The sequence below is a fragment of the Nerophis ophidion genome, linkage group LG18, assembly GCF_033978795.1.
Source record: "Nerophis ophidion isolate RoL-2023_Sa linkage group LG18, RoL_Noph_v1.0, whole genome shotgun sequence".
NCBI lineage: Eukaryota > Metazoa > Chordata > Actinopteri > Syngnathiformes > Syngnathidae > Nerophis > Nerophis ophidion.
This window is the reverse complement of record NC_084628.1, coordinates 26013611-26025634: the sequence shown is the minus strand read 5'-3', so window position 1 is coordinate 26025634 and position 12024 is coordinate 26013611. Positions and strand designations below refer to the sequence as shown.

At 37.1% G+C, this 12024-nt stretch overlaps 1 protein-coding gene across 1 annotated transcript in view; it reads right to left on the bottom strand.

Annotated features, from left to right (window-relative positions):
- aplp2 (amyloid beta (A4) precursor-like protein 2) overlaps positions 1–12024 on the bottom strand; it is a 181264-nt gene that overhangs the window by 60531 nt on the left and 108709 nt on the right. The window contains exon 4 of the mRNA XM_061877856.1: positions 6015–6127. Within this exon, the coding sequence (XP_061733840.1) occupies positions 6015–6127 (113 nt within the window). The remainder of the gene's footprint in view (positions 1–6014; positions 6128–12024) is intronic.

The window sequence follows — 12024 nt, the reverse complement described above, 5'->3', positions numbered from 1 at the left end:
AAAACAGTTTTCCCTCATTTCCATCAATATGTGAATTTTGCAACCAGGGGTGGAAGCAAGCTGGACTTGGTCTATAGCAGGGGTCACCAACGCGGTGCCCGCGGGCACCAGGTAGCCCGTAAGGACCAGATGAGTAGCCCGCTGACCTGTTCTAAAAATAGCTCAAATAGCAGCACTTACCAGTGAGCTGCCTCTATTTTTTAAATTGTATGTATTTACTAGCAAGCTGGTCTCGCTTTGCTCGACATTTTTAATTCCAAGAGAGACAAAACTCAAATAGAATTTGAAAATTCAAGAAAATATTTTAAAGACTTGGTCCTCACTTGTTTAAATAAATTCATTATTCTTTTTACGTTGCTTCTTATAATTTTCAGAAAGACAATTTTGGAGAAAAAATACAACCTTAAAAATGATTTTAGGATTTTTAAACACATATACCTTTTACCTTTTAAATTCCTTCCTCTTCTTTCCTGACAATTTAAATCAATGTTCAAGAATACATATATTTTTATTGTAAAGAATAATAAATACATTTTAATTTAATTCTTCATTTTAGCTTCTGTTTTTTCGACGAAGAATATTTGTGAAATGTTTCTTCAAACTTATTATGATTAAAATAAAATAAAAATATTCTGGCAAACTAGAAAATCTGTAGAATCAAATTTAAATCTTATTTCAAAGTCTTTTGAATTTCTTTTAAAAATTTTGTTCTGGAAAATCTAGAAGAAATAATGATTTGTCTTTGTTAGAAATATAGCTTGGTCCAATTTGTTGTATATTATAACAAAGTGCAGATTGGATTTTAACCTATTTAAAACATGTCATCAAAATTCTAAAATTAATCTTAATCAGGAAAAATGACTAATGATGTTCCATAAATTATTTTTTTCAAAAAGATTAGAATTAGCTAGTTTTTCTCTTTATTTTTTTTGGTTCAATTTTGAATTTTAAAGAGTCAAAATTGCAGATAAACAATGTTTCAAAAATTTATTTTTATTTTTTCCGTGTTTTCTCCTCTTTCAAACCGTTGAATTAAGTGTTTTTTTCAGAATTTATTCTCTACAAAAAACCTTCCGTAAAAGGAAAAAAAATGTACGACGGAATGACAGACAGAAATACCCATTTTTTTAACATATATATATATATTTATTTATTAAAGGCAAATTGAGCAAATTGGCTATTTCTTGCAATTTATTTAAGTGTGTATCAAACTGGTAGCCCTTCGCATTAATCAGTACCCAAGAAGTAGCTCTTGGTTTCAAAAAGGTTGGTGGGCCCTGGTCTATAGCAATATTAAACAGGCGTATAAAGCTGCACCACGCCCCCACCTCGGCTCCTCAGACCATCTATCTGTGATGGTAGTTCCTGCATACAAGCCCCTGCTGATCAGGAAGCAAGCTACAGTGAAGCAGGTGAGGACCTGGCCAGAGGGACCATTGTCAGCATTACAAGACTGCTTCGAAAACCACGGACTGGGACATGTTTAAAGCTGCCGCCACTGAATATCACCACACGTGTGGAGGAGTATGCAGAGTCTGTGTCCGCATACATTCAGAAGTGCATGGAGGATGTCAGTGTGATCAGGAACATCCCCAAACGGGCCAACGAGAAACCCTGGATGAACAGTGAGGTACGTGCAATGCTGAAGGCTCGGAACAAGGCTTTCAAGTCTGGCGACATGGTGGCATTAAAATTAGCTAGAGCTAACCTGAACCGTGCCATTAAGGTTGCAGAGCGTGCTCACAGTCAGAAAGTGCAGGACTTCTTCGAGAACCCTACAAACACTAGACCAGGAGTCACCAACCTTTTTGAAACCAAGAGCTACTTCTTGGGTACTGATTAATGTGAAGGGCTACCAGTTTGATACACACCTAAATAAATAGCCAGAAATAGCCAATTTGCTCAATTTACCTTTAATAAACAAATCTATATATATATAAAAAATGGGTGTTTCTGTCTGTCATTCCGTCGTACATTTTTTATCTTTTACTGAAGGTTTTTTGTCGAGAATAAATGATGAAAAAAACACTTAATTGAACGGTTTAAAAGAGGAGAAAACACGAAAAAAATGACAGCTAAATTTTGAAACATAGTTTATCTTCAATTTCCGAAAAAAATTAAGAGAAAAACTAGCTAATTCGAATATTTTGAAAAAATAAAAAAGATTAATTTTAGAATTTTGATGACATGTTTTAAATAGGTTAAAATCCACTTTTGAAATAAGATTTAAATTTGATCCTACAGATTTTCTAGATTGGCCTGAATAATTTTTTTGAATTTTAATCATTATAAGTTTGAAGAAATATTTCACAAATATTCTTTGTCGAAAAAACAGAAGCTAAAATGAAGAATTAAATTAAAATGTATTTATTATTCTTTACAATAAAAAAAAATATTTGAACATCGATTTAAACTGTCAGGAAAGAAGAGGAAGGAATTTAAAAGGTAAAAAGGTATTTGTGTTTAAAAATCCTAAAATCATTTTTAAGGTTGTATTTTTTCTCCAAAATTGTCTTTCTGAAAGTTATAAGAAGCAAAGTAAAAAAATAAATGAATTTATTTAAACAAGTGAAGACCAAGTCTTTAAAATAATTTTTTGGATTTTCAAATTCTATTTGAGTTTTGTCTCTCTTAGAATTAAAAATGTCAAGCAAAGCGAGACCAGCTTGCTAGTAATGAAATAAGATAAAAAAGATAGAGGCAGCTCACTGGAAAGTGCTGCTATTTGAGCTATTTTTAGAACAGGCCAGTGGGCTACTCATCTGGTACTTACGGGCTACCTGGTGCCCGCAGGCACCGCGTTGGTGACCCCTGCACTAGACGAATGTGGCAGGGCATACAGGTCATCACGGACTATAAAGCTGCCCCCTGTGCCTGTGACAACAGTATCAGCTTCCTTGATGACCTTAACAACTACTTTGCAAGGTTTGAGGCACTTAACACCACTCCGACGAGAAAATCCATCCCTCGCCCTGATGAGCAGCCGGTCAACCTGGATATAGCGGATGTCCGGAAAACCCTGAGGAGAGTGAACCCCCGTAAAGCACCGGGACCTGATGATATTCGGGACATGGTGCTTAAGGGATGTGCCGGCCAGCTGGCTGGGGTTCTCACAGACATCTTCAACATCTCGCTGACCCAGTCTGTGGTACCATCATGCTTTAAGATGGCCACAATCATCCCAGTGCCTAAAAAACCCACAATCTCCTCCCTCAATGATTACCGCCCCGTTGCACTCACCCCCATCATAATGAAGTGCTTCCAGAGGCTGGTAAAGTAATATATTGTCTCCAGACTTCTCCCCACATTCGACCCATACCAGTTTGCTTATCGCCCTAACCGCTCCACAGAGGACGCCATCTCCTCTGCACTCCACCTGAGCTTAGAACATCTGGAAGGAAAGGACACACGTGCGGATGTTGTTCCTGGACTTCAGCTCAGCATTCAACACCTTCATATCTCCCTGAGCACCGGCTCCCCCCAGGGCTGCGTCCTGAGTCCGCTGCTGTACATGTTGATGACTCACGACTGCTGCGCCAGGTCCACTACTAACCACATTGTGAAGTATGCGGACGACACGACAGTGGTGGGCCTCATCCGTGACAACAATGACATGGACAACAGGGAGGTGAAACCTCTGGTTGACTGGTACAGAACCAACAACCTGGTCCTGAATGTGAACAAGACCAAGGATATCATCGTTTACTTCAGGAGGGACCAGTCCAGCCACGCTCCATTCTACATCAACGGCACAGCGGTGGAGATGGTAAGCAACATCAAGTTCCTGGGGGTGCAGATAACAGACAATATAACCTGGTCCCTACACACTAGAGCTCTTGTAAAAAGAGCTCAGCAGCGCATGCACTTTTTGCGTCGGATGAAAAGAGCAAAGCTCCCTCCCCCCATTCGCACCACATTCTACAGAGGCACTATAGAGAGCCTGCTGACCAACAGCATCTCTGTCTGGACTGGAGCCTGCAATGCCTCGGACTGGAAGTCTCTCCAGAGAGTGGTGAAGACGGCAAAAAAAACATCAGGACTCCTCTTCCTACTATCCAGGAGATGGCAAAAGCCGCTGCCTGACCAGGGCTCAGAAAATCTGCAAAGACTCCTCCCACCCCAACCAAGGACTGTTTACACTGCTGGACTCTAGAAAGAGGTTCCGCAGCCTCCGAAGCAGAACCTCCAGGTTCTGTAACAGTTTCTTTCCTCAGGCCGTAAGCCTCTTGAACGCATCATAATTAAATTATCCCCTCAACTCCCCCCAAAATGGATTACCTCGCTGGAATAAAAAAGACAATATAACATACATCCATAAACGTGGACGCATGTGAAAAAGTTAAATACATTTATCTGTACAGTAATCTATTTATTTATTTATATATATTAATATATATTTTTTTAAATTTATTTATATATTATTCATAAAAATATATTTGATTATATATGCACCTCATTGCTTTTTTTATCCTGCACTACCATGAGTTTATGCAATGAAATTTTGTTCTTATCTGTGCTGTAAAGTTCAAATTTGAATGACAATAAAAAGGAAGTCTAAGTCTAGTCTAATGTTTAAAAGGCCCACGGCAAATTCTAAAAACACTATTAAAATAAACAAAAACATAACAAAAGTAAAATAAAAAAGCTTAATGGTCAAATTGTGAATTGTGAATTATATTTATATAGCGCTTTTCTCATGTGACTCAAAGCGCTTTACATAGTGAAACCCAATATCTAAGTTCCATTTAAACCAGTGTGGGTGGCACTGGGAGCAGGTGGGTAAAGTGTCTTGCCCAAGGACACAACGGCAGTGACTAGGATGGCGGAAGCGGGAATCGAACCTGCAACCTTCAAGTTGCTGGCACGGCCACTCTACCAACCGAGCTATGCCGCCCTAAACAAAACATTGTGATACGAAACGTAGTGATAAGAAACATCATAATACAAAACGTCATAATAGGAAACGTCGTAATACGAAACATCGTAATATGAAACATCGAATGTCATTTAGAAAAAGTTGCAATGTTGACTAATAAAACAAAGCTGTTTTTTTTTGCTCAAAACATAATATTGAATCAAAATCAATGTTATTATGAATTATTGACCTATCCAAGGTTCCGATTACTTCACGTTAAATATTCCACTCAGAAAAATATTTTCGGTGGAAGATCTTGCAAATTTGGTAAATGAATAACCCAAAAATTTATATTTTGCTGTTTTCTTACTGTACCGAAAATTAACCGACCCATGACCTCTAAACCGAGGTAAGTACCGAACCGCAATTTTTGTGTACCGTTACACCCTTAGTTTTTATACTTGCAAAAAGAATGTAATTGAAGAAAATCGTTTTTTGACTTACAGAAAATTGTTTATACTTTAAAAAAAAAAAAAAATTAAGAAAATAATTTTTTGACTTGCAGAAAATAGTTTTTATACTTGCAACACCTTGTTTTACTTGCAGAATTTTAGTTGTTTTTTTTTTTACTTGTAAATGTTTTTACATGCTAATATTTTTTTAAATTGAAAAATGTATTTTTTTTTTGTTAAACTTGTGAATCTTTTTTTTTTTTTTTACTTTTTTTTTCCCAAATTGCTAAGCAAATACAATAATCCCTCGTTTATCGTTGTTAATTGGTTCTGGGCTGACCTTAGTATTATTAATTATAAAGGGCACAAAACCCCTGTTTACAACCTTTTAAATATGTTTTTTTTTACATTATGAGACAGGAAATAAAAACCCACATAATCACCTTTACACTCTTTAATCCAATCTAGTAATGCAACCTGAGGCTAAGCAAATCAGTGGCCACGATACTGAAGTGCGTGCTCTGATAGGTGGGGTCTCACCGAGTGGCCAAAACTAGTGTAATGTTGATATTTTACTTCATCTTCAGCATGTTCATGCTTGAAAATGCTTGATTTGAGCCAAAAACGGCAGTAGAGTGAGCAGCTATGCTAACCCCGTGAAAAGCTGCAGTTTGACATGCTAGTCTCGCTAGTTGCTAACATCTTACCTCCTTGGCCACGCTGTGCCACTGCTGGTGGCTCACACACATGTCCGTGCGCTCCTTGTGGAAGAACTTGCACTTCTCGGGAACCAGCAGCACGTCACTCACAAACTCGCCCACTGCAAAATCAAAGCAGACGCAGCGTTAAGGTGACGCCATGCATGACGTCATCAACTACAAGCAATTTGTCTAAATTTAGTTTTGGGAAAAAAGGGAAGAGTCCTAGGAAATAGGAAATAAACATTCGGTACCCTGGAGGGTTTTTTTTCCCCTTATGAAATGTAAAATGCTAGAAGAAGGGAACATTTCTCAGAGTGTCCCCAGGAAAACAGGAGAGTTGACAAATAAGGTTTGTACGTAACCACCAAACGTTGAAATGCAAAACACCGTAGCACAGAATGTTGTAATACAAGTGAAGTGAATTGTGAATTATATTTATATAGCGCTTTTCTCATGTGACTCAAAGCGCTTTACATAGTGAAACCCAATATCTAAGTTACATTTAAACCAGTGTGGGTGGCACTGGGAGCAGGTGGGTAAAGTGTCTTGCCCAAGGACACAACGGCAGTGACAAGGATGGCGGAAGCGGGAATCGAACCTGCAACCTTCAAGTTGCTGGCACAGCCACTCTACCAACCGAGCTATGCCGCCCTAAACAAAACATTGTGATACGAAACGTAGTGATAAGAAACATCATAATACAAAACGTCATAATAGGAAACGTCGTAATACGAAACATCGTAATATGAAATGACGTGACACAAAACGATGTGACAAAAAAACGATGTGACAAAAAAACGTTGTGACATTAAACGTCGTGACATTAAACGTCGTGACATTTAACGTCGTGACACTAAACGTCGTGACACAAAACGTCATATAACGGAACATCATATAAATATGAAACATTGTAATACGAAACGTCGTAATACGAAACATCGTAATATGAAATGACGTGACACAAAACGATGTGACAAAAAAACGTTGTGACACAAAACGTTGTGACACTAAAGGTCGTGACACAAAACGTCATATAACGGAACATCATATAAATTTGAAACATTGTAATACGAAACGTCGTAATACGAAACATCGTAATACGAAACGACGTGACAGAAAACGTCATGACACGAATCGTCGTGACACGAATCGTCATATAACGGAACATCATATAACGGAACATCATATAACGGAACATCATATAACGGAACATCAAATAACGGAACATCATATAACGGAACGTCGTAAAACGGAACGTCGTAAAACAGGAAGTCGGTACATTATAACCAGGACTGTCAAACAGTTATTTATTTAAAGCAAATTGATCACAATGTGATTAGTCACTTGCATATTTAAAATTTCCTTAAGAAAAAAAAAAACAATATGTGTAGACAAATGATATTTTTGGAATTTTTAGAATTTTACAATGTCATCCAGAAACGTTTTTAAACGTTTCTGGATGGCACAGAACTTTTATCTAAAGTTCTTTCAGGCAGTATTTTAGATTGACATTTGCCAGCGAGAACTGGATCTGATCTGATCACTGACCGTATAGCAGTTAACATAAAAGAGCTTGTATGCACAATAAATTGCATGATTCATCTAAGTGTGTTCACGATTAATGCGATAATTTTTTGTCGTTGATTTAGACAGCACGAATTAAAACACAGACCATCAAAACCAGGAATGTCATAACATGAAACGTCATAACACAAAGTGTTGCAAAACAAAACATTGCAAAAAGACAAAACAATGTGTCGCAAAACAAAATGTAACACAAAACGTTATTAAACAACATCGTTGAACGAAGCGAAATGTGACTCGCAACATCGTAACATGAAATGTTGCATCAAGAAATGTGTAACACAAAAATGCCGCTAAATGAAACGTCGCAACACGGGAAGTCGTGATACGGGAAGCCGTAATATGGGAAGTTGTAACAAGGAACGTCAGAACACAAAATATCGTAACTAGTGCTGTAAAATGTTTTGTTTTGTATTGTTTTGTTTTTTAAATCAGATTATTCACATTTTGGAATTTAGATGTTAACTTTCGAGTTCAGTCTGTTTCTCCTCCCCTCTGTCCGCCATTTTACTCCTCACTCCTCTCCTTCTTATTATTATTATTATTATCTTGGGCGGACGGCACCATGCGCAAACAGCCTTACATTGACTAAGCAGCGCCACCTGTCATTGTAGAGTGCGAATAATGGGTGTTCTGATTGCAAATGTGTGGATCTTGCAATTTGGAATATTACTGCCAAACATTTTAACTTAAAGAAAATTGTTTTTATACTTGAATAAATTTTTTTATACTTGTGAATCAATTTTGTACTTGCAGAAAATTGTTTTTATACTTGCAAAACATTTTTTTAATTGAAGAAAATAGTTTTTTTTTTAACTTATAAATATTTTTTTAATTGAAGAAAAATTGTTTTTTTTACTTGCAAATCTTTTTTAATTGCAGAAATTGTTTTTATACTTGTCACTCGCATTTTCGACTTGCAGAAAATTGTTTTAATACTTGCGAATCCTTTTTTTACTTGCAGAAAAAAAAAAGTTATTCAAGCAACACGTTTTTTTACTTGCATAATATATTTTTTTTCTTACCTGCAAATCGTTTTTTTAATTGAAAATAATAGTTGTATTTACTTGCAAATAGTTTTTTAATCGCAGAAAATTGTTATACTTATGAATCTTTTTGACTTGCAGAAAATTGTTTTTATACTTGCAACACGTTTTTTACTGGCAAGAAAATATATATATTTTTTACCTGTAAATCACTTTTTAAATGACGAAAATAAATATTTTTACTTGTGAATATTTTGATTAATTGAAAAAAAATTTTTTTTTTACTTGTGAATTGTTTTTTTAACTGAGGAAATTTGTTATTATACTTGTGAATTAGTTTTTTACTTGCAAAAATTTTGTTTTTACTTTCAAAAAATTGTTTTTATACACGCGACATGTTTTTTTACTTGCAGAAAATAATTTTTTTGAATTGAAGAAAATTGTTTTTTTTCTTTTGAATAGTTTTTCTACTTGCGAATCGTTTTTTAATTTGAATAAATATTTTTATTTTTTTTAATAATTTTACTTGCATAAATTAGTTTTTATACTTGCGAATCATTTTTTCACTTGCATAAAATAGTTTTATACTTAAGAATTGATTTTTTTTGGGGGGAATAATTTTTTTTTTACTTGCGAATCGTTTCTTTTTTCTACTTGCGAATCCGTTCCTTTTACTTCCATCCATCCATTTACTACCGCTTATCCCTTTTGGGGTAGCGGGGGATGCTGGAGCCTATCTCAACTACAATCGGGCGGAAGGCGGGGTACACCCTGGACAAGTTACCACCTCATCACAGGGCCAACACAGATAGACAGACAACATTCAAACATTAGGGCCAATTAGTGTTGCCAATCAACCTATTAGAATCAGAAAAGTTTTTATTGCCATTGTTTGAGAACAGGTTCACAAACTAGGAATTTTCTGTCTTTGGAGGTGGGAGGAAGCCGGAGTACCCGGAGGGAACCCACACAGTCACGGGGAGAACATGCAAACTCCACACAGAAAGATCCTGAGCGCAGGATCAAACCCAGGACCTTCGTATTGTGAGGCGGACTCACTAACCCATCCCCACCGTGCTGTCGGTTCATTTTTACTTAAAAAAATAATTTTTTGAATTTAAGAACATTTTATTATACTTGCCAATCGTTTTTTACTTGCAGAAAATATATTTTCTTATATTTTCTTATATTGTAAAAAAAAAAAAAACGGTTTTTATTTGCAAATATTTTTTTTTACATACAAAAAATTGTCTTTTTACTTGGGAATCCTTTTTTTCACTTGCAAAAAATTGTTTTATACCTAAAAGTTTTTTTCTTTTGAAGAAATTAGTTTTTGTACTTGCAATCTTTTTTTGAATTGAAGAACATTTTATTGTACTTGCGAATATTTTTTTTTACCTGCAGAATTTATTTATTTTTTTGCAAATCATGTTTTTAATTGAAAAACATATTTATTTTTACTTGCAAATAGTTCTTTAATTAAACAATTTTGTTTTTTGTTACTTAAATTGTGTTTTTAATGGAAGAAAACCTTTTTTATACTTACGAATCTTTTCTTAACCTGCAGAAAATAATTTGTTTTACTTTCAAATCATATTTTTTAATTGAAGAAAAAATATTTTTTCACTTGCAAATGTTTTTTTGGATTGAAGACATTAGGTTTTATATTTGCAAAATGTTTTTTCATTTGTAGAAAATAGTTTTTTTTTTTACTTGCAAATTGTTTTTTAATTAAAGAAAATAGTCCTTTTTTACTTGCGAATCATAACTAAACATTTACAAAATATTTCTGTGTACATAACTCATTTCACAATGTATATATCTGCGGCTGATACACGAAAAAAAAAAATTCAAAAAATGTGTGGGTGTGGCTTACATCCCGATGCGCTATATAGTCCGGAAAATACGGTATTTGTGTTATTTTTTTTCTGGGTGGGTCTTAGAACGTAACCCCGTCTGAGATATCGACCGCAATTCTGTGGTATTCCTGAACAATCCAAAAAGAACTAAGCGTGTAACTGACAGCAATATCCATCCATCCATTTCCTACCGCTTATTCCTTTTGGGGTCGCGGGGGGTGCTGGTGCCTATCTCAGCTACAATCGGGCGGAAGACCGTGTACACCCTGGACAAGTTGCCACGTCATCGCAGGGCCAACACAGATAGACAGACAACATTCACACTCACATTCACACACTAGGGCCAATTTAGTGTTGCCAATCAACCTATCCCCAGGTGCATGTCTTTGGAAGTGGGAGGAAGCCGGAGTACCCGGAGGGAACCCACGCATTCACGGGGAGAACATGCAAACTCCACACAGAAAGATCCCGAGCCCGGGATTGAACCCTAACTACTCAGGACCTTGGTATTGTGAGGCAAACGCACTAACGCCCCTGACTCTGACAGCAATATGCAAGAGATAATACCTACACGTTGCCATGCCAACACTTTCATCAGCACGTCCCGAGGAAAAGAAGCCCTACTTGATTCACTCGCTGACTAAGTGATTAGTTTTTGGGCCTGCGAAAAAAAAGCTTGAAATCGCACTTCAAGTGCTAAAAAAAGAGCGATGTATTTGGCATCTCGGCGTGAAACGTTGTCTTTAAGAGACAAAAGAGGGTGGAAAGAAATCAAACGTAGAGTTTGAGGAAATTAAATCACCGTGCAAGCGGCGGCCTGTCAGCGACGCCGCATGACAGCTCGCAAACTCTTCTCTCCTCGGCGTGGAGAAGTTTCGACATGAATAATCCCATGCTGACACGCACGCACGCACGCACGCACGCACGCACGCACGCACGCACGCACGCACGCACGCACGCACGCACGCACGCACGCACGCACGCACGCACGCACGCACACACACACACACACACACACACACACACACACACACACACACACACACACACACACACACACACACACACACACACAGGGTGCCATGCAAGATTTGTATTGGTGCTGGAGACAAACATGGCGGCTTTGAGGCTAGGAGATGTTCCACAGTGCGTGCATTATTCACAAGACGCTATTAGGCTGACATCAGCACTCAAACGCTACATTTCTCAGCTCAGCGAGATAATTAAAATAGACTCCACGCTCACATTCCCGTGGAAGCGGCGGACTCCACTGCGCACAGACGTTTGACTTATTACGTTGGACCGCCGCCTCCTCGATTAGCTAATTAGCTAATTGGCTAACCTCCCTGCTGACAACAACTTATGTTTTCCTCGTTCTTTTACCCAGATTGAGTTTAGCAGCCAGGACAAAGAGACATGCATACTCTGCTTCTATGGTTATCATCATACTTGGTTGTCATGGCTGTGGTGGCATCACAGAAAAGTATCCCTTAGGGCGGGGGTGTCCAAACTTTTTCCACTAAAAGAATCATGAGGAGGCTATTTTGATATTTTTCATTTTCAAAACCAATACAATATTTGTTCCCT